The 22789-nt window shown below is 41.1% G+C and overlaps 2 protein-coding genes across 4 annotated transcripts in view; one reads left to right on the top strand and one right to left on the bottom strand.

Moving 5' to 3' along the window:
• Positions 1 to 4243: 4243 nt before the first annotated feature.
• SSMEM1 (serine-rich single-pass membrane protein 1) lies at positions 4244 to 13923 on the bottom strand. Its single transcript, XM_011939602.1, has 3 exons — positions 13696 to 13923; positions 8256 to 8310; positions 4244 to 5091 (listed from the first exon to the last, which is right to left on the bottom strand). Exons 1-3 carry the CDS (start codon positions 13876 to 13878, stop codon positions 4595 to 4597), a joined length of 735 nt encoding a protein of 244 aa, XP_011794992.1. The 5' UTR covers positions 13879 to 13923; the 3' UTR covers positions 4244 to 4594.
• A 514-nt stretch (positions 13924 to 14437) lies between these two features.
• Positions 14438 to 22789, top strand: part of TMEM209 (transmembrane protein 209) — a 42909-nt gene continuing 34557 nt past the window's right edge. For 2 of the 3 annotated variants that reach the window (XM_011939601.1, XM_011939599.1), the window contains exons 1-5: positions 16336 to 16455; positions 17708 to 17844; positions 17972 to 18030; positions 19196 to 19327; positions 19768 to 20009. In XM_011939601.1, the coding sequence (XP_011794991.1) occupies positions 16453 to 16455; positions 17708 to 17844; positions 17972 to 18030; positions 19196 to 19327; positions 19768 to 20009 (573 nt within the window). In that variant the 5' untranslated portion in view covers positions 16336 to 16452. Of the gene's footprint in view, positions 14630 to 16335; positions 16456 to 17707; positions 17845 to 17971; positions 18031 to 19195; positions 19328 to 19767; positions 20010 to 22789 lie in introns of those variants that run through there. The other variant, XM_011939598.1, reaches the window with a different exon arrangement.

The following is a 22789-nucleotide window of genomic DNA, read 5'->3' as shown; positions in this document are numbered from 1 at the left end:
ACGGACACAAGCTGGCTGTCACACAGTTCCAGTCATCACGTGCAGACTTGCTGGCATCCACCAAAAGAAAAGGGTCTGTTTCTTTTCTCCACGTCTTTTTAAAGAAAGACTGAACAAACTTTTTTCTCAGAATGCTCCCCCCAGCAAACTTCCCTTCCCAGAATCAGATTACATGCCCACCCTTCAGCCACTCATGGACCAGGAGAATGGCACCACTAGGCTTGGCTTAGACCAATCAGAACTTAACTGTAAATCACGTAAAAGAGCAAGAGCAATGGAACAAAATGGAAGAAAGGAAAACAACGGAGGCTACTTCAGACCCTTTCTGTATCTGAAGGGGTACAATCAGAGAAAAGAGACAAAAAGACACTAGCCCTAAGTGGCGTTTCTCCAAGGCCTTTCGTCTCTTCCTCAATCCTCTGACCTGCCAGTCAGTCTCAGTAACCCTGGCTGTAGACCCTTCCACAAGGACCTGGTTTTCATCTCTTCACTTCCCCTTTTGTGATTTACACTAATTAGTGGCAGAGTTGGCTCCCAGCCTGGTGTTCTCACTGCTAAATCAAGATTTTGAACACATGAAACTTCATCGTGACAGAGGGCCCTAATAAACAAAGACAGTTAGAGACAACAGGCCCCTGCAATAAGGTGGCTTGAGGAACAGCTTGTGAAAGAGGCTATGCTCAGAAGATAAAAGAACTTGAAAACAGTATTGCTCAGGATCATAAAATTTTTATTTAAAAAAAGGGTTTCATGCATTATCCTTTTGTGCACTGAGTGGAAATTTGCAATAAGAAATACCGAGAAAGGACAAGTATAATTTCTTTATAATGCATCTTTCTCTTGCTAACTTCCCTGGGCCTCTCCAATAACTGCCAGTCTACATACAAAAAAGGTCAGCTTTCTATTTTCATCTGAGGTTTTGTCAAATTTAGACCGTAAGTGCAACTCTTCCTTACACCAAAAAGTGCCTATTATTTAAGATTCAGTTGGTATGTAATAGATACTTGAAAAAAAAAAAAAAGCATTTTCTTCCTTTTGTCTTCCTCTAATGGTATAGGAATGTATGGGCCTGATTTATATTTCCCCCACCCTCCCACCCACCTCTTTGACCACATGTTCCTGACAGACAATATCCAGGTGGCCCGGTACTTGGAAACTTGTCAGATGTTATTCAAAGCAATAAAAAACACATCATGCAAGTCTTCGGCATATTGTTACAGGGAAACCCTGTTTAGAATCCACTAATTGGGAATTTGTGATAATTTGAGGAAGGGCTGGCTGAAGTTAACCTTTGTACTATCTATGAAAAAAAAAAAAGTTCACTGAAGTTCTGAATAGTAGTGTAAACAAGATTGGAAGGAGAATAATTATCTGCTTAAAAGAACCAGTTGTTTTGAAAAGCTGTAGAAGTATTTTTTTACATACAAACAGGGTAATTATGATTTAAACAAAGGCTGGCCTGTTTCTTAGGCTTCTTTGAAATGTCAGTTACAAATAACTCTTGTCTATTCACCAAGCCGAAACCCAGCCCTGTGTACCAGGCAACAGTTGGTTAGCTTGCTTCCACTTTCTGTATTTGAAAATAATAAACCTGAAGTTCTTTTAAAGTAGTATAATTTAATTCAAGCTTTTCACTAATCTAGACAGTTGGCCTATCCTATAGTGTGGTTAAGGATTTACTAATTCCTAGCATACAATTGGGAAAGCATGGAGCGATATTGTCTTCACTAATTTAGTGGTATCGCTGGATGATACGGGAAAATCTACAAAGAAAACTACTCTAGAGTGGTGACTTTTGTTTTTTATCTTTTTTTTTTCTATTTTTAAATATTTTTATAGAGACAGGGGTCTTATATGTTGCCCAGGCTGGTCTCTAATTCCTGGGCTCAAGTGATCCTCCTGCCTCAGCTTCCTAAAATGCCAGGATTACAGATGTGAGCCACTGTGCTCAGCCCTTTTCTCTTATCACACATAATAAGAAATACATTTTACATTGCAATTCATTACATACATACACTTAATACTTACCCTTGTTATGTGTGATACACTTACTTTCTGTTTATTTATTTATTTTGTAGACAGAGTCTCATTCTGTCACCCAGGCTGGAGTGCAGTGGCATGATCTCGGCTCACTGCAACCTCTGCCTCCTGGGTTTAAACAATTCTCCTGCTTCAGCCTCCCAAGCAACTGGGATTACAGGCATGTACCATCATGCCTGGCTAATTTTTATATTTTTAATAGAGACAGGTTTTTGCCATGTTGGCCAGGTTGATCTCGAACTCCTGGCCTCAAGTTGGCTTGCAGGAGACCGAAGTATTATTATTACTCAAATCAGTATCCCTGAGCGTTCGGAGATCAGAGGTTTTTTTGTTGTTGTTGTTTGTTTGTTTGTTTTGTTTTGTTTTTTGAGACAGAGTTTTGCTCTGTTGCCCAGGCTGGAGTGCAATGGCGTGATCTCAGCTCACTGCAACTTCCACCTCCCAGGTTCAAGCAATTCTCCTGCCTCAGCCTCTTGAGTAGCTGGGATTATGAGCATGTGCCACCATGCTCATGCTCAGCTAATTTTTTGCTTTGCTTTTTTTTTTTTTTTTGAGACGAAGTCTCACTCTGTCACTCAGGCTGGAGTGCAGTGGCGTGATCCCAGCTCACTACAAGCTCTGCCTCCCAGGTTCACGCCATTCTCCTGCCTCAGCCTCCCAAGTAGCTGGGATTACAGGCACCTGCCACCATGCCTGGCTAATTTTTTGTCTTTTTAGTAGAGATGGGGTTTCACCATGTTAGCCAAGATGGTCTCGATCTCCTGACCTCGTGATCTGCCCAAATTTTTTGTATTTTTTAGTAGAGACGGGATTTCGCTATGTCAGTCAGGCTGGTCTCGAACTCCTGACCTCAGATGATCTGCCTGCCTTGGCCTTCCAAAGCGCTGGAATTACAAGCATGAGCCACTGCACCCAGCTTCCCCCAAGACTTAGGCCCTGCTTTGAACTGTAGCCACAAGATGAGAGTCCCTGCTGCTTCATCTTGTGCTTGCCAGCCCTCTCCTCTGGGATCTGGGCCTTGTTTTCTATCCCAGCTGGGGTCCTGCCATCCACCCTATTTCCCATTTCTATTCTGGGAAGATGATCTCCAGATTGACCCCCATTTACTTAAGCCTGCTTACATTCCCCACACCTGGGGGCCCCACTTAACTAGAAAACCTAGCCCCAACTATGCCTAGGTTATGCCTAATTTGTGACAAAGACTCCCTCTTTGGCCAAACTTTATTCAGGCTCCTCTGAGCCCTCTTCTTAAGTAGGACTCAATCTTGACTCCATCCTGTCTTTGACCTGCCCAACCCAATTTTGTCAAGAATCCTACTGGATAAGTTTATCGAGAGTCTCCCCATCCTTAATAACTAATCAAATTTCTCATCCTCCACTTTTTTTTTTTTAAACAGAGTCTCACTCTATCGGCTAGGCTGGCATACAGTGGCACAATCTCAGCTCACTGCAACCTCCACCTCCTGGGTTCAAGCTTTTCTTGTGTCTCAGTCTCCCAAGTAGCTGGGACTCCAGGCATATGCCACCACACCCGGCTAATTTTTGTATTTTTAGTAGAGGTGGGGTTTCACCACATTGGCCAGGCTGGTCTCAATTTCCTGACCTCAGGTGATCCACCCACCTTGGCCTCCCAAAGTGCCGGGATTACAGGCGTAAGCCACCACACCTGGCTTCATTCTCCACTTTTGATGTGTAAGTCCTTGGCCTGCCTTTAGCATGAATCCTGTTAGGTCACTTTAGCAGGAATCCCCCTATGTTTGATGTCTCTCTTTAGTAATTTCCCGTCCTGCGATGTCCTCCTCCTGCTCCTGGCTATAAATCCCCACTTGTCCTTATTGTATTCAGAGTGGAGCTCAATTTCTACTCCCTATTGCAATAGAGTCTTGAATGAAGTCCTCCTGACCATTTTGGTAAGTGTCAGAATAATTTTTCCTTTAACATTTGCCGTGCACTTTGGACGACAACCGTGGGTAGCCCACTGCCCAACTGCCTTCTGGGTCATGCTGCCTCGTCTCCCTACTCCAGGAATCAGATCTTATTCCAGCCTCTTGAGCTTCTCTTCCACACTAGCCCCTAGCTGACATGTGTGGCGATACAGTTCTTATAGGGTCAAACCTAGACAGGATGGGGCAATTCTATTCCAACCAACTTCACCTAGTTCATTCAGTCAGTCAGATAAGCAAAACATCTGAATACATTTAAGTGGTTTCTCAACATAAATAATATATTTTCAAAGAGCTTTCATATTCGTATTACAGACATAAACAAAATACATACACTCAAGACATAAAATATCTGTCTTGTGCTATTTCAAATTAAAAAATCATTGCAGATATAGATCTTCGGTGTTCTAACGGTGCCATAAACACATTCGATGGCCTTTTTTTTGAACAAAGAATTGTGTGAGATTTTACCTCTTGGGTTCCAAGTATGTTTTTGTTTGTTGGTAGAGAGACTTTGTTGTAAAAGTCTCCTCACCTAGAGCTCTGGTGATTTTTCATGTTTTATTCATCTCTTTCATTCGGCTTCAAGTGAGAGAAGAACGTGATAAAATTCAAAATTTACTAAATTTCGTGTTAATGTCAGATAGGGAACTTTCCTCTTGACTGTCTCCTTTCATTGGCGGTGTTACTGAAGCCTTTTGTTGGGAATGGTGCACCAACCATTCATTGGTTCTCATGGCTTTGCAGTGGAGGCAGTGCCTTTCACTCATTTGGTAACTTCCCAGATTCCTTTGCCTCTGAGCCATTTTTCTCCTCTTAATACTGTCTGGTGATGGGTGGTGTTCACTTTCACTCTCCTTCCACGAGGAGGCTTCTGAGTTAGATTCTTCACTGCCACTCTCTGTAGTATCACTGTCATGTTGGTTCTGGTTCACCTCATTGAACTGAGACTGGCGCCTGGCTCGTCTTTGTTCAAGATAGGCATTGACCAAAGCTACTTCTGAGTTGGTTACAGGAGTAAGTTGGTTCTGCTTTGGTTTCTTCATTGTCTGTGAGGGATCCCAGGCACCGTCTTTGCTTTGCCACTTGTAGGAAGTCTCTTTGCTTGCTAACAACCAATGAAACATATCAAGTTAGTAACATTGTTGGTTACTATAAATTCCTATTACTTAAGAAGCCTGTGCACATATAGCTCACTCTTAGTAGCCATTTGTCAAGCCATTGCTTTTCTCCAGTCACCTGCAAGTGTTGGCAGCTGACTGCATTTTCCAGTACCATATCCCAACTCCTGCAGACCAGAGAGCTTAGATAGATGCTTGACATATCACTTTTGAAGTTTTGTGGATGCTAAACATAATATCAAAGGAAAAGATCTTTAAACTTTTCCAGGGAAGAACACTTCTTTTCCTTTGAAAATTGAACTCTTAAAGATTCAAGCACGTATATGAATGTGATTTGGGGAGCAGGAACTAAGAAGGATCTTTCCTTTATGTAGTGGTGTGCTAAAGTTGGCTTGTACCCGCTCAGAAGACCTGATAAACTTCCAGTAATTTTGTGAGATAGTTAAACATAGCCATTATTAAAAACTAAATTATACCAACTTAAAATACATTCAATTAATAAAAATAGAGGTAATAAATACTCAAAACCTATCACTTCCTAATTATCTTATTACATTTGATTATGCTGTGTGCTCTTCTGGTTTTTTATGTCTGTTGTATTTGGATGTTGGAAACTCTATGCTGTGTTTTCTTTTTCTTTTTTTTTTTTTGAGACAGAGTCTTGCTCTGTTGCCCAGGCTGAAGTGCAGTGGCATGATCTCGGCTTACTGCAACCTCTGTCTCCCAGGTTCAAGTGATCCTCCTGCCCCAGCCCCCCTAGTTGCTGGGATTATAGGCACATGCCAACATGCCCAGCTAATTTTTTTGTATTTTTAGTAGAGACAGGGTTTTGCCATGTTGGCCAGGCTGGTCTCGAACTCCTGACCTCAGGAGACCCACCCACCTTGGCCTCCCAAAGTACTGAGATTACAGGTGTGAGCCACCGTGCCTGGCAGAAATTCTATGTTAAGGATACACTACTGCACATCTCCTCCCAACTCCATGTTCAATGACATGCTGTGGGTAGCTTAAAATCAGCTTTGGTAGAAGTATTTATACCATGAAAATCAGCAAACACTAAACATCAGGGCTTGATGTATGGTTTTGTTGATTGTCTAGGCTTAAGAAAATGATGGAGAACATGTTACTAATGCATATTACATTTTACTGTCATCCCTGTAGCCACTACATTGTGACTAACTCTGCAAAATGAGGAAATATTCTTCCAGTATTTTAGAACGATTATCCATTCCAGCAAAGAAGTCACTCACATCACTGACAACTAAGTTAAGTTCCGGGGCCGGGCGCAGTGGCTCAGGCCTGTAATCCCAGCACTTTGGGAGGCCGAGACGGGCAGATCACGAGGTCAGAAGATCGAGACCATCCTGGCTAACACGTTGAAACCCCGTCTCCGGCCGGGCGCGGTGGCTCAAGCCTGTAATCCCAGCACTTTGGGAGGCCGAGAGGGGCGGATCACGAGGTCAGGAGATCGAAACCATCCTGGCTAACACGGTGAAACCCCGTCTCTACTAAAAAATACAAAAAACTAGCCGGGCGAGGTGGCGGGCGCCTGTAGTCCCAGCTACTCGGGAGGTTGAGGCAGGAGAATGGCGTGAACCCGGGAGGCGGAGCTTGCAGTGAGCCGAGATCCGGCCACTGCACTCCAGCCTGGGCAACAGAGCGAGACTCCGTCTCAAAAAAAAAAGTTAAGTTCCAACATACATCTACCTTCTGCTTCGCTTTCATCTCACTCCTTAGCTTAGAGGAAAATGACATTCATGCTGAAACTATACTTGTTCATCGATTGCAGCCATAGTTGGCTAAGGTGCAAGGGTCTGGCAAAAATCAAGGAGAGCGTTTTGTGAGAATCAGTTGTCTATATGAAATTGGCCATAAGGAGTATTGTATATTTTATTATTTATAAATGGTGTGATATAATATTTACTTATTTAATTTTTTTTAATTTAATTTTTTGAGTCAGGAACTCGCTCTGCTGCCCAGGCTGGAGTGCAGTGGCATGATCATGGCTCATTAGCAGCCTCGAACTCCTGGGCTCAAGTGATTCTGTTGCCTCAGCCTCCTAAGTAGCTGACACCACAGGTGCAAACAACCATGCCAGCTAATTTTCTTTCTTTTTTTTTTTTGAGACGGAGTCTTGCTCTGTCGCCCAGGCTGGAGTGCAGTGGCCGGATCTCGGCTCACTGCAAGCTCCGCCTCCTGGGTTTACGCCATTCTCCTGCCTCAGCCTCCCGAGTAGCTGGGACTACAGGCGCCCGCCACCTCGCCTGGCTAGTTTTTTGTATTTTTTAGTAGAGACGGGGTTTCACCGTGTTAGCCAGGATGATCTTGATCTCCTGACCTCGTGATCCGCCCGTCTCGACCTCCCAAAGTGCTGGGATTACAGGCTTGAGCCACCGTGCCCGGCCAATTAATTTTTTGTATTTTTAGTATAGATGGGGTTTCACCATGTTAGCTAGGATGGTCTCGATCTCCTGACCTCGTAATCTGCCCGCCTTGGCCTCCCAAAGTCCTGGGATTACAGGCGTGAGCCACCGCACCTGGCCCTAATTTTCTTTTTTTTAAGAGATAGGGTTTTGCTATGTTCTCTAGGCTGATCTTGAAGTCCTGGCCTCAAGCACTTCTACTTCAGCCTCCGGGGGTGCTGAGATGACATGCAACCTTTATATCAGTAAAATTTTTAGTAAGCATATGTACACACAGGAGTTTTGGAGAGCCAGTTGTTAAACATTTACCAGCACACCACTGCTTATAGGTTGTTGAAAAAGATGTCATAGACAGCTCATAATCCTGTAATAGCACTAACAATGAGGGTGTGGGAAGGGCAAGCAATGTGAAGGGAGAGTGCTAAGGAGTGAAAAAAGAACTTGAGCTCCACCTCCCAGTAATTCATAGCTTCTTGCTAAGCAGCTAAACTGTCCCTCTGCATTAGGGAGTCCAAAAGCAAAAACTCACCCAATCCCAAAGGGCCTTCTCTAGTGTGCAAAGTCTGACAATGCTCTAAGCTGTTCATCTCTGTTGTTTGCTTTCCACACTCAGCACAAATTTCTTTCTTCATTTTTCTCAGCCTCCTGAGTAACTGGGACTACAGGCATGCAACACCACACATATTCTTCCCCTCATAGCCGAATACCAAATAGGCACTGGTTCTCACCTTTCTTTACTGAAGTACTTGTCCCACTGCCTTCATCCTTTTTATCCTCAGACATCTGTTTCAGAAACATAGGTTAGTAAGAGTGATCTCAGTTGTTTTATGATAATATGTACTTGTCATAAAACACTATTGCCAAGGCCCATTGACAATGTCTGATTTTATTTTATTTATTTATTTATTTTTGGAGAGTCTCACTCTGTTGCCCAGGCTGGAGTGCAGTGGCATGATCTCAGCTCACTACAACCTCTATCTTCCGGGTTCAAGTGATTCTCCTGCCTCAGCCTCCCAAGTAACTGGGATTACAGGTGCCCACTACCATGTCCGGCTAATTTTTGTATTTTTAGTAGAGACAGGGTTTCACCATGTTGGCCAGGCTCGTCTCGAACTCCTGACCTCGAGTGATCTGCCTGCCTTGGCCTCCCAAAGTGCTGGGATTACAGGCGTGAGCCACCAGGCCTGGTCTGACAATGTCTACTTTTAAACATTCAGTTTAAACAAGTACTTAATGAGTTAAATAATAAGTTAATTCAGTATGTATTGAGTTCCTGTTATAGCGATCCTACTTCCACTTCCATCAAGACTATGCTTCGATAGCAGAATGTACCAAAATGTTTTGAAACAAACAAAATGGAACAGACTTGAGAGAAAATAACACTGATAAGGAGCTATAGCTTATAAAGCTTTCCTGTACCCATTCACATTACAGAGAAATAGTGTTTAAAAAATTTTGATAGTACTCAGATTAGTTTAGTTTTTTGTTGTTGTTGTTGTTTTGAGACGGAGTCTTGCTCTGTACGCCCAGGTTGGAGTGCAATGGTGCGATCTCGGCTCACTGAAATCTCTGCCTCCCAGGTTCAAGCGATTCTCCTGCCTCAGCCAGGATTACAGGCATGCACCACCACGCCCGGCTAATTTTGTATTTTTAGTAGAGATGGGGTTTCTCCATGTTGATAAGGCTGGTCTTAAACTCCTGATCTCAGGTGATCCGCCTGCCTTGGTCTCCCAAAGTGCTGGAATTATAGGCATGAGCCACCGTGCCCGGCCCAGATTAGTTTAGTTTTTAAAGGATGTTTGATCAGGGTACATTATTGATAGTTCTGTAAGATAGAAGACATCTACCATACACAAAGATCTTTACCTGAATTCATGAACTTAATATCTCCTTAATCCCTCCGAAAGTTTCCTCCAAAATGTAATCATAATATATTATTTGTGAATATGGCAACCAGAAGAAATGGATTTCTTTGAATAGTTCCAGTTTCAAATATTCTGCCCCCCCAATACTCCATAAATATATTTGTCCCATTTTTCAGATTAGTGTCCCATTTTCTGATGCTGAAAGTGATTTTGCCAAAAGACACAGATATAAACCAACCCTTTCAGAAAATAACAAAAACTAGAAATTTTCATTAGCGCCTTTGACATATAATTCTCTCTCCGGGAATCTATCAGCAAGAAATAACCCTCAGAAGGAAGCTTTGTGCACAGAAACATTCATCACAGTATAATTATGATAATATAAAATTCAAAAGTAGACAATGGTTTAAGTAAATTATGGTACAATTATATAATAAACAGTTGTAAAATTATAATAAAGGTATGTCATAATATGAGGAAATAAGTGTGCGACCATACTGGGTATGGTATTACATCAAGATGCAAATTTGTATATAAGCATGAGCACAAATTAGCTTAAAATATGAAAAAAAAAAAAGACTTTAAGGAGCATAAAAAATGATAGCTATGGTTGGCTTTAAGTGTTGAAATGGACTTTTTCTCTCCCAATTTGTTCAAATTGTCTACAATTAGGAAAAAAATGAATTTATGTGGAAGTCCAGTTTCTTTGGGATGAAAAGTGCCATAGTTGGGTATTTGTAACTGCAATCTAAGATCCTCGGCTCATTCTTTTCTTAATATCTGATCTCTGCAATGGTAGGCAAGCATCTTTAATGAGGTGCCTTTTTGTTTTCTGGGTTACAGCAATCATTCTCCAAAAATCTTGAAAGTGGAGTTCTTTTTTAAGATACCACTTTCTGACCAGGCATGGTGGCTCACGCCTGTATCCCAGCACTTTGGGAGGCCGAGGCGGGCGGATCACAAGGTCAGGAAATTGAGACCATCTTGGCTAACACAGTGAAACTCTGTCTCTACTAAAAATACAAAAACAATTAGCCAGGCGTGGTGGCCGGCGCCTGTAGTCCCAGCTACCCGAGAGGCTGAGGCAGGAGAATGGCGTGAACCTGAGAGGTGGAGCTTGCAGTGAGCCAAGAGCACGCCACAGAACTCCAGCCTGGGTGACAGAGCGAGACTCCGTCTTAAAAAAAAAAGAAAAAAAAAAAAAAAGATACCACTTTCTAAAAAATGCTTTTGGAAGGGGCTTAAATATTTTAAATTTAATATGTATCACTTAGATTATGTTCTAGAAAAGGAAAAAACCTAAAAGAATTGAAAGTTTATAAACCTAAAAGTTAACAGTAGTTGGTTATTTCTACATAATCTGGAGTGATTTTTATTTTGTTTTGTCTTCTGCCCTATAATTTCCACATTTTCTATATAACGTGTACTTTTGTAATAGACGGGAGAAGGTGTTTAAAAACACTTATTAGGTTTATATCATTTCCACAGAAAGCTCTCACATTTGATGTCAAATCAAAACATAACCACAAAATCAAAAGAAAGATTTTGCATTAAACTAAGTGGGATCATATGAACTGTGGTTATGAAAAGCATTTTATTAACTGTCTTTGTGTGTGACTCAGTGAGTGAAAACAGCAGGAGTGCCTGCCCTGAGGGGCAGAGTAGAAAATGTGGGCCGTGGCTCTCTTTCTGCCACTAACAACTCTGATTTTTCCAAGCCACTTAACACCTCTTAAGCTCAGTTTCCACATAAGCAAAATAAGGAGTATGGATTGCTATTGTCCAGAAAAATACCACATTACCAATATGAATAAACATAAAATAAAAATATAAACTAAATACAGTATTTATAGTCTGAAAGCAAAAGGGTGAATGCCGCTTTAAAAAGTGGCAAATTCAGAGGAAATCAGTGTGCTTCGTGTTGGAGGATAATTACCACATTTCCATCGCACTTTTACCATTACCTCAAAGTTTGTAAATAAAGTCTCAAAGTTTAGCAGAGAAAACGAAAAAGTTCAAAGTGAAGGAAAAATTCCATCCTCCTTTACTAGCTCTCATATGGTTCTCAGATTTCAAATCTGGGAGCCTTCAGAAGAAGCAGCCCAGCAGATTGTAGCCGTCACAAGGGTGTAAAGTGAAAGATGAAACTTCAAACATAATTAAGGTTTTAATCAGGACTGAGTAGATCTAAGTGGACATTTCAGACTATGCTTTGATGCAAACAAATAATTTGACAGGAAATCTGGGTATATTCCTCTTCTGTCACTAACACTTTTGTGACATTGGACAAGTCACTTAATTTCCTTGGGCCTTATCAATAAAAAATGGGTGGGGGAGGGTTAATGATAACTTACTTGCCTACAAACAGAAGGCTGGACCACATGCTCTCTTGAGGTCCTGGAAGCTCAAGGCTGCATGACTCCCGAGAGCTGATGCAAGCAAGGGAGCAGAAAAATAGCTTAGGCTGGGCCGGGCACAGTGGCTCACACCTGTAATCCCAGCACTTTGGGAGGCCGAGGCGGGTGGATCACGAGATCAGGAGTTTGAGACCAGCCTGGCCAACATGGTGAAACTCTGTCTCTACTAAAAATACAAAAATTAGCTGGGCGTGGAGGCGCACGCCTGTAATCTCAGATACTCAGGAGGCTGAGGCAGGAGAACCGCCTGAACCCAGGAGGCACAGGTTGCAGTGAGCTGAGATCATGCCATTGTACTCCAGCCTGGGCAACAGGGCGAGACTCCGTCTCAAAAAGAAAAAAAAAAAAAATAGCTTGGACCTCTTAATTCATGATGAAATTGCCACTGATCAATTTCAATTTTTTTGTTAATTTTCTAAAGTAGCTTTGCTTGCCAGGCCAGACAAATTCAATATACTTAGCTAGGGAGTCTAAGACACATATAAGTTATCACTATTCTAAATCTCCTTTTGGCAAAGTATTTACCTTAAGAAGCATTTAGACTTTAGATGAAAGTTCTTCTTCACCAGGAGGTGGTGGTTATCAAAAAGTCTTTGATTATTAGAATGGAATCCAGCTGGCATGGACATAACAAACCTTCTCCACCCCATCCAGAGCTCATAGAGCACTAAGTCTTACTGACCACGGCCAGCACAGGGCTCTGGCTATAATGTTACTTGATGGTGGTTTTCTTAATCATCAGCCTGGTATTAATGACCAGCAAGGATATCATGTCAGCGAATTATAAGAGCTTGGTTACCACTGGGCGTGGTGGCTCATGCCTGTAATCCCAGCACTTTGGGAGGCCAAAGCGGGCAGATCACTTGAGGTCAGGAGTTTGAGACCAGCCTGGCCAACATGGTGAAACCCCATCTGTACTAAAAATACAAAAATAAGCAGGGCGTGGTGGCTTGCGCCTGTGGTCCCAGCTACTAGGGAGGCTGAGGCAAGAGAATCACTTGAATCCGGGAGGCGGGAGGCGGAGGTTGTAGTGAGCCGAGATTGCACCACTTCACTCCAGCCTGGGTGACAGAGTGAGACTCCATCTCAAGAAAAAAAAAAAAAAAAAGAGCTTGGTTACTCATAATATGTTGGAAGCATCACATTCCTGATAAAGTAGGATATCTCATTCTTAAGACGATGGCATTTTAGTGGTGACTTTAGTTCTGTTTAGTCTAGCTCTGCATTTTATTCTATGCAGAAAGTGTATTGCCTCATTCTAAAAACCCCAAAATCCTACAGCATGTATCCTATCAATATGACAACTTTTGTATCTTTGATTAGAATCACATGGCTAGAAAAGGGATTAGGAAGTCATTAACCAGCAGGGAGGTTTATGCCAGCATTACATAGCATATGGATAAACTGTAAACAATCTGAATATTTCAAACTTGCAGAATTTTTTGGTGCAATCAAAAGACAGAAAATTATGCAGTCATTAAAAGTGCTGCTGAGTGAATATAATTTAGAGAAGTATTTCTGATATATTATTAAGCTTAAAAAGCAGGATATGAAAATATATGCAATATAATGCCAACCATGTAAGATCAAAGACAGAGAAATGGAGAGAGATATATTGGGAAAGAGAGAGGAAAAAAAAACAAACTGGAAGAACATACTCCAAAATGTTAACAGTGGTTATCTCTGGGAAAGAGGATAACTGTAGCTTTATATTTTCCTCTTCATCCTTTTCCATATTCCCAGATTCTGCAGAATAAGATTGCATTCTTTTTAAAACTAAACAACTTTTAAAAGTAGTTTCATCAAAGTATAGTAAATGTATTTTATGGAAATTTTCCTAGTGTACAGTAAACATATTATTTAAAATGAAAAAAAAGATATCCTACCCAGACAGAAGCCCTAGAGAAGAACATCAGGACAAATACAATGACAAAATACCAAAGCAGGAAGTTCCCTATGGTCCCACAAGAGTCATCCTTCCAGCATTCATAATCCTGATTTGGAATGGCACAATTTAAAGGTATGGGGGGAGGATCTACCTCCGACAATAAGGAAAAAAGGTCTCCCATGATGGCTCCTTGCTCAAAAAATAAACCATGCTCAAAGGGATAAAGATGACTGGGAACTACTTCACTCCCTCTATGATGTATGACAATTTCCTTGGCAACTTATTATGACATATAATAAGCAACTGTTCTAGGAACTGACAAATGCTTCTTGGATTTCTAAGTTTGTGGAAGGCTTATTCAAATTACTTCTGTGAATGTTTACGGTATTTTCCCCCATACCTCAATATGGTGCATTCTGCCTTAATTTTTTTTTCCTAAAACTTGTATATACTATATTTTCCTATCTTTACATCTAAGTGTTTATTGTATCCACTCATTTTAATTCAGACTCTTTTATATGTATCATGCCATTGCAAATTATCATAGACAGTTCTAATGTATTACTGATTGAACTGTGTTCCCTAAAATTCATACGTTGAAGCCCTCACCTCCAGTGTGACTCTATTTGGAGACCAGGCCTTTAAGGAGGTAATTAAAGTTAAATGAGGTCATAAGGGTAGGGCCCTAATCCAATACAACTGGTATCCTTATAAGAAGACAGCAAGGATTCATGAGCACAGAAATCAAGGTCACAATATAAGGTGGCCCTCTGCAAGGAGACCTGCCTCAGGAGAAACCAACCCTGCTGACAATTTGATCTTAGACTTCCAGCCTCTAAGATTATGAAAAAAAAATAATTTCTGTTGTTTAAGCCACCTGTCTATGATATTTCGTTATGGCAGCCCTAATACATAATGCTCACTGTCATTTGGTCAGTAGTGTTCTTTTTTAAGCCTTGAATAAATGCACAACAGTTTACAGATTACATGAAGAGGGAAAAACACAGATGTGCCCGTTATGAACTACTATGAACTATGTCACATGCATACAATTTCTTCTTAGGAAAGTCACATACAGAGTAGGTGGGAACCCGGTATTCTAATTATTATTATTATTATTATTTTTTTTTTTTTAACAGAGTCTCACTCTGTCGGCCAGACTGGAATGCAGTGGCACCATCTCGGCTCACCACAACCTCGGCTTCCCAGGCTCAAGTAATTCTCCTGCCTCAGCCTCCAGAGTAGTTGGGATTACAGGCATGTGCCACCACGCCCGACTAATTTTTTGTATTTTTAGTAGAGGCGGGGATTCAGCGTGTTAGCCAGGATGGTCTCCATCTCCTGACCTCGTGATCCGCTCGCCTCGGCCTCCCAAAGTGTTTGGATTACAGGCGTGAGCCACCGCGTCCGGCTGGTATTTTAATTTTGACTGTACCTTGAGCCCTTTCACTTTGAACAATTTTCAAGTTAGTTCATCTCTAAATCTAAAACTAGAGCAAAACAACATTGCTGCTAAAGCAATCTAAAAATGATAAAACTTAGCTAAGAAAAGTTAGCTCTTTAAGAGCACAGGGTACCTGCCGATTTTCATTAATATACAATACCACGCGGTATTAACCTTAGGATCATTTTAGGAAAAACTTTGGCCATTGGGCATACATGATATAATAATCCAGTAGCTTATTTTGACATGGCTTAATGTTTTTATTAGAGGCACACTTCAGAACAAATCCCCAGGCCCTGGGCTTCTGGCTGTTGACTCTCTAAGGCGTCATCTCCTCCAGGAGGCTCACAAGAGCTGGGGCTGGGCTGTACGTGCCTCCTTGGGGCCCACTGTACCCACCTCACCTGCCTTCGAAATGCATCTTTGGGCCTCTGCTGGGGTTGAGCTCCTCTGGGTAGTAACCAGGGGGCTCTTATTTTCTATATCCCTGCACCTCGCTCAGCGGCACACTTGTGCTAAATGAAACAAAGCCCAACCTTTTCCTCAGGATGAGAAGCTCTTCCAGAAAATACATAGGAAAACGTGTTGTTAGTATTTTTAATCTCAAAACCACCAGCAACTTCAATAAAACAAATTTTGGGTGTGCTTGTTACTGCTGCACCCTATGAAACAGATTATTTAAGAATTCAGGCCGGCACGGTGGCTCATGCCTGTAATCCCAAAAGGCAGTGGGAGGCCGGCAGGCGTTTGGGAGGCTGAGGCGGGAGGATCCCTTGAGGTTAGGAGATAAGAGACCAGACTGGCCAACGTGGCGAAAACCCGTCTCTACCAAAAAAAAAAAAAAGAATTTACATGTGGTCAGAACTCTTGACACAGATGTTTTAGCACAGGGGAAAGAAAGAAATGCTTTGTCACTGATGGTGTCTGGCCACTTTATCACGCCACTCTATCCTACGGTGAGCCACCCTACTTAATCAGTTTACACATGTGAGTCCATAAATGCCCTACGGAAGCTAAAATTATATTAATAGATACAAAAAATTCAGCTCGTTATAATTATTTTTACTGCGGGTTCTCTGAATTTTGCTGCTTAGCTTTCTCCCGCAGCTGAGTGGGAGCCACAAAACCAAGACCTGTTTCCCTGGTAACGCTGCTAGAACCAGGGCCTGCGACCCCTCCCTTTCTCGCGAGAAGAGACTGCCCAGTTCTTCCGGTAACTTTAGAGCCGCTTGCCGGTTACCTCCCTCTTGCCCTTGGCTTCGCGCATGCCCAGAGAGAGTGGCGGGAGTCTGCGTTTTCCAGCCAGAGGACATGGTGCGTTTTCGGGGTCATGTTTGTGCTTCCTGTTTTGGAATCGGGTTGTGGGAGTTCCGCGCCTCCTGATCTGTTCGGGGTTTAGCCAAGGGGGGATGTGACTAGGCGTCCCGCCTCTCTAGGGGAAGGGAAGAAAGAAGCAATAGGGTTGCTGAAGTTCGTGCCGAGGAGCCGGGGAGGGAAACTCTGGACTGGGAAATTGGGACGCGGGGGCTGAGTGGCGCGAAGGCTATTGCTCTGTCCCCTGTGGGATACAACTCCTTGTCGCTGGAGCAAATTTTGCACTGTCTGTAAGAGTTGAGCCTAGCTGAAGAAAGGAATTATAAATCCCAAATGTTCCAAAACAATGCACGTTTTCCCCTCTCTCCCTCTTACTCCCCTCACTACCCCATCATGAGTACGTGCCCTTCTAAAACTTAAATCCTTATCCTTTATCCACACACAAAAGGGAGAGCCCTGGAGTACAGCCGTCCAAATGCAGAGTTGTTTAGATAGTAATGGCGTCTGCATGAGGATGTAGAAGAGTCCTTATGACTTACAGGAGATATGGAATATAGCCTCCCAAAACTTGGTATTTTGAGTTTCTGAAATTAGCCTTCTGCCTAGTCCTTGTAACATACCCCAAAAACAAAATACAAAGTATTTCCAGACATAATCATCAATCCTTAAATTACAAAATAAGACATTTTTATGTATTGGAAGTTTTAAATTGTTCTTAAATAACCAGCCACGGCTGGGCGCGGTGGCTCACGCCTGCAATCCCAACACTTTGGGAGGCTGAGGCGGATGGATCTCAAGATCAGGGGTTCGAGACCAGCCTGGCCAAGATATTGAAACCCCATCTCTACTAAAAATACAAAAATCAGCCGGGCACGATGGCGGGCGCCTGTAATCCAAGCTACTGGGGAGTCTGAGGCAGGAGAATTGCTTGAACCCGGGAGGTGGAGGTTGCAGTGAGCCGAGATCGCACCACTGTACTCTAGCCTGGGAGACAGCAAGACTCTGTCTCTAAATGAATAAATAGCCAGCCACTTCTCTGTTGATTATACTGTGATGCCAATGAAGTTATGTATAATTTTGGGTTTTCTTTTTATATACTGATACTAAAATGGAAAAAGTTTTGGTAAAACATTTTGAAGATGAGAGAAGGTATATGTAATTTCAGTTACCTTTGTAAGGGATGTAAAATTTGGTTTTTAAATAGAGCAATAGTTTCTTTTGGTTAATTCCTGTGCTTTTTGTTTTTTCATAGATGCAGGGGGAGGCACACCCTAGTGCTTCCCTTATTGACAGAACCATCAAGATGAGAAAAGAAACAGAGGCTAGAAAAGTGGTCTTAGCCTGGGGACTCCTAAATGTATCTATGGCTGGAATGATATATACTGAAATGTAAGTGAAGCAGCCCAAAAAAAGTGAAAATTTAAGAAGCTGGTGACTGGTTCCACAGGTTTTTGTGTTTGTTTTTGATTTTTGGTGTTTTTAAGTTCATTGGAAAGCCTTTCTAATTTTTTTTCAGGACTGGAAAATTGATTAGTTCATATTACAATGTGACATACTGGCCCCTCTGGTATATTGGTAAGTAATTAATTTTCACTGTAACTTACATTTATCAATGAAAAACTACTTTCAGATTTAATTCAGCTTAGTATACATTTCCTTATTCAACAAGTATTTGACTGCCTGCTGGGTTGTAAAAACTGGGAATACAGCAGAAAGGGAGCAAGGTAAAACCCTGTTGTTATGAAAGGAACATTCTCTTAGACAATCAAATTAATAAACAACACTTCAGGTAATTATGAGTTCTGTGAAGAAAAATAGGTTCAGAGGTTAGTGAGATTTGTTTTTGTTACTCTCCTGAAATGCCCTTTCTGCGCCTCTACCTTTTTACCTTTCAGGACCAGCCCAGATTTCTGCTCTATTGATGCCTTCCTCAGTTGTCACATTCTTTCCTCTCTTCTTGTCTGCCCTTCCATAGTCCTTGGGTATAAAGAGTCTTTATGGATGTTAAAATAAATGTCATAGTCTATACACTTTAATCTAAAGTCTTTCACAGGGAGATAGTGTGCCATGTTGGGAGAGCAAGGGATTTGCGATCAGCAGACCTCAGTTAGAATCATGGCTTCACTAAATCACTCTATACTCTTGTAAGAGTCACTTGGCTTCTGAATGAGTGTTGGTTTATATTTAAAATGAAGGTGAAAATATTTACTGTACAGGGTTGCTAGGATTAGTGCTGTTTTGAAACTCACTAGTAAATGACCTACACTTATTTATTTATTTATTTATTTATTTTTTGAGGAGTCTCGCTCCATCACCCAGCCTGGAGTACAGTGGCAGGATCTCAGCTCACTGCAACCTCCACCTCCCAGGTTCAAGCAATTCTCCTGCCTCAACCTCCCAACTAGCTGAGACCACAGGTGTGCGCCACCACACCTGGCTAGTTTTTATATTTTTAGTAGAGATGAGGTTTCACTATGTTGGCCAGGCTGATCCCGACCTCAGGTGATCCACTTGCCTCAGCCTCCCAAAGTGCTGATATTATGGACATGAGCCACCATGCCCAGCTGCCCTACAGATAATAGACATTCGTTAAGTTATAGTTTTTATGAGGAATAAGAAGGTAAGAATAAGAAGGTAATTTTAGTTAGTTTGCTAAGTATAGAAGGTTTTTGTGTTCTCCAATAAATGCCCTCCTCACCCCCCTTTTATTAAAAAAAAAAAAAAAATTGTTCTCTTCCAGAGCTTGCTCTTGCATCTCTCTTCAGCCTTAATGCCTTATTTGATTTTTGGAGATATTTCAAATATACTGTGGCACCAACAAGTCTGGTTGTTAGTCCTGGACAGCAAACGCTTTTAGGGTTGAAAACAGCTGGTGAGTGTTTTACATCTCTTGCAAAGGTGGGGAAAAGGTTGACAATAAATCTTTCTCAATTTAATTTTCCCATTTCGTAGACTCAGAGCTGGAGGGGACATCAGCTATCTTAAGCAGGATACAATAAATTGTCTTATGACCAATGATTGTCATTCCTTCTTGTATACAGTCAACTATTTCATGTAAGTTTGTTCCATTGTTCAGGTGCAATTAAAATTAAATGACTGACTTGCTGAGTTGAAACCAGTTTCTAATTTTGCACTCTGAAAATGGTAAACACCTAATTTGTGTCCTTTGGTAATAATACATTCTGTGATTTAACAACCAAGTAACTCTGTTAACTTTTTTCCCTGAAGAAAAAGACTTAGTTGCTTAAATATATTTTCATATAATTTTATTTGTATGTACATACACATATGTTGCTTTTTTTTTCCTTCTAGTTGTACAGACTACTCCTCCACATGATCTGGCAGCAACCCAAATCCCTCCTGCTCCACCTTCCCCTTCAATTCAGGGTCAGAGTGTGTTGAGTTATAGCCCATCTCGTTCACCCAGTACCAGTCCCAAGTTCACCACCAGCTGTATGACTGGTTACAGTCCTCAGCTGCAAGGTCTGTCCTCAGGTGGCAGTGGTTCTTATAGCCCTGGAGTGACCTACTCGCCTGTCAGTGGTTATAATAAGGTAATGACTCTCTTCTCTTGTCTAGTCACATTATTTTAGAATTGGGAGGTACACTAAAAATCACCTAATGAGTCAAAACTTATTTTATCAATGAGCAAACTGAGACTTGACTTGCCCAGAACACCCATTTAAAAACCAAGAATATCTAGTTTTAAAAAAAAACACAATATCTCAAACACAGCATCTTAAACAGAAAAAATTAGCATTTGCAGAGATAACAAACTTAGGTTCACCACCTGCGATCTTTCAGAAGTCTTTAAAACAAGTTGAAACCATGATTTTTTACTTTGGTTGCTTTTACTCAAGTTTTCCCTCTTTCTTTCCTTCTTCATGTGAGGCCTTTATATATCCTTTTAGAGTTTTAGTGTGTTTTATCATGTTGGAGTGTCTTCTAAGCTAAAAACTGGGATTGTCACATGGTTGGTTTTTTTTTTTCCCAATGAGTACAAATGATTCTTGAGTATGGACACTTTCCATGGAATAGTGGGAATTTTCATTCCCACTCCCACAGTAATGTGAAATTTTGTTCTAATTTTTAGGATTAATAGAAACTGGATTGACAAATTGAAATTTTGCCTCCTTCCTGAAGCATAAAACTATTACTATAAGAGGGGCATTGAAAGAAGAGTGGTCATTTCAGATGCTGTGGCTACTGTGTTGGACTGACATCTCTATAGCTGCTAGTTAAAGAGGAGTCTCTGGAGATGAACCGGACACACTGTCTGCCCTTATCCATTTACATATTTCTTTGTAACGAAATTCCATACTACTGGTTATCCAATATTAAAATTAATTTTGGCAGGTAATAGAATTTTGAAAATTTTGTACAAGTTAAATTTTTATGAAAAAGTATATATGTAGTGAAAATTTATAACTCATAGGTAAATGCGACTTTTAAAAATAATTTTTCACAAGATGATACTAAATGATCCTTATAGAAAATTGGGGCCGGGTGCGGTGGCTCAAGCCTGTAATCCCAGCACTTTGGGAGGCCGAGACGGGCAGATCACGAGGTCAGGAGATCGAGACCATCCTGGCTAACACGGTGAAACCCCATCTCTACTAAAAAAAATACAAAAAACTAGCTAGGTGAGGTGGCGGGCACCTGTAGTCCCAGCTACTCGGGAGGCTGAGGCAGGAGAATGGCGTAAACCCGGAGGTGGAGCTTGCAGTGAGCTGAGATCCGGCCACTGCACTCTAGCCTGGGTGACAGAACGAGACTCCATCTCAAAAAAAAAAAAAAAAAAAAATTGGAAAAGTAAAATAGAAGGAAAATTATTATAGTCCTGCCGCACAAAAATAATCTGTTTAATGGCTATTTAATACTTATCTAATGGATATACCATAATTTACTCTTGAATATTTAAGTCATTTTCATTTTTAAAAAACTTTTTAATGTGTACTAAATAGCCCTGTACATAAAATTCTTCATAAATTTGGGATGGGAGTGTCTATCCAAAAGAACTATACCAATTTACATTGTCACAGAAATGTAGAAGAGAATTTGTTTTACCTCACTCTTGACCATCAAGTTAACTTAAAAAAAAAAAAAGAATCTCTGCTAATAAGAAACATGACAGGCTGCGTGTGGTAGCTCACGCCTGTAATCCCGGCACTTTGGGAGGCCAAGGCGGGCGGATCACAAGGTTAGGAGATCGAGACCATCCTGGCTAACACAGTGAAACCCCGTCTCTTCTAAAAAATACAAAAAAATAGCCGGGCATGGTGGTGGGCGCCTGTAGTCCCAGCTACTCTGGAGGCTGAGGCAAGAGAATGGCCGGAACCCAGGAGGCGGAGCTTGCAGTGAGCCGAGATCGGGCCACTGCACTCTAGCCTGGGCGACAGAGCAAGACTCTGTCTCAAAAAGAAAAGAAACATGACAATAGTCTATTGTAACTTTTAACAAAGATTTCTTTCAAAGCCACATAGCTAAATCAGGAAGTTCTCGTTCTTTACTCACTTGTCTTTTGGGTCTGTATAATCTGATATTTTTTTCTTGGGTTGCTATTTAATTATAGAGTATAAAATATATATATACACAGAAACTTTAAATGTTTAATAGTCATATCTGTTTATCTCCTTGTGGTTTGCTCTGTTTTTAAGTTTAGAAATTTTCTCACTTTCAGAATTGATTTCCCCCCACTATAGTATAAGATGATAATTTTACTCATTTTTATTTTATGCTAAAATTGATAACTAGTCCCAATATCATAAATTATTTTTACCTTTAATTGACTTGGAGTCTCCTTTGTATTACATGTGATTTTGCGTATTAGAGTCTTCTGGGTGATTCTGTTTACTTGCTATGTTTTTAATGTTGTGTGTAGCAGTTTCATTGTGGACTGTTAAAACAAAAAATGTCAAATACTATTGTATTTTTGCTTCAAAAACAGATAAATCAAGCTTATGTTCTATTTGTACAAAAGAAGTGACAACACCAAAATATCAAGTATAATTTTTATTTTTAAAGAAATACTTTTTTTCTTACATTAACTCTCCCTTTGTACCTACTCTTTTCCAGTCATTTCTTCTGCCTTGTATATCTTTATATTTACAAATTAGAGAGAAAAAATAATGAATTGAGTTTTTTTAACCTTAGTAATCTTTCTTTTTTTAAAATCTTAAAAGATGTATCAGGAAAATATCAAAAGAAAGTAAAGGTGACGGCCGGGTGCAGTGGCTCACGCCTGTAATCCCAGCAGTTTGGGAGGCTGAGGCAGGCAGATCACAAGGTCAGGAGATCGAGACCATCCTGGCTAACACGGTGAAACCCCGTCTCT

The sequence above is a fragment of the Colobus angolensis genome, unplaced genomic scaffold, assembly GCF_000951035.1.
Source record: "Colobus angolensis palliatus isolate OR3802 unplaced genomic scaffold, Cang.pa_1.0 Scaffold182, whole genome shotgun sequence".
Classification (NCBI taxonomy): domain Eukaryota; kingdom Metazoa; phylum Chordata; class Mammalia; order Primates; family Cercopithecidae; genus Colobus; species Colobus angolensis.
Note: the sequence above shows the minus strand (reverse complement) of the source record. Positions and strands in the feature narration are given on the sequence as shown.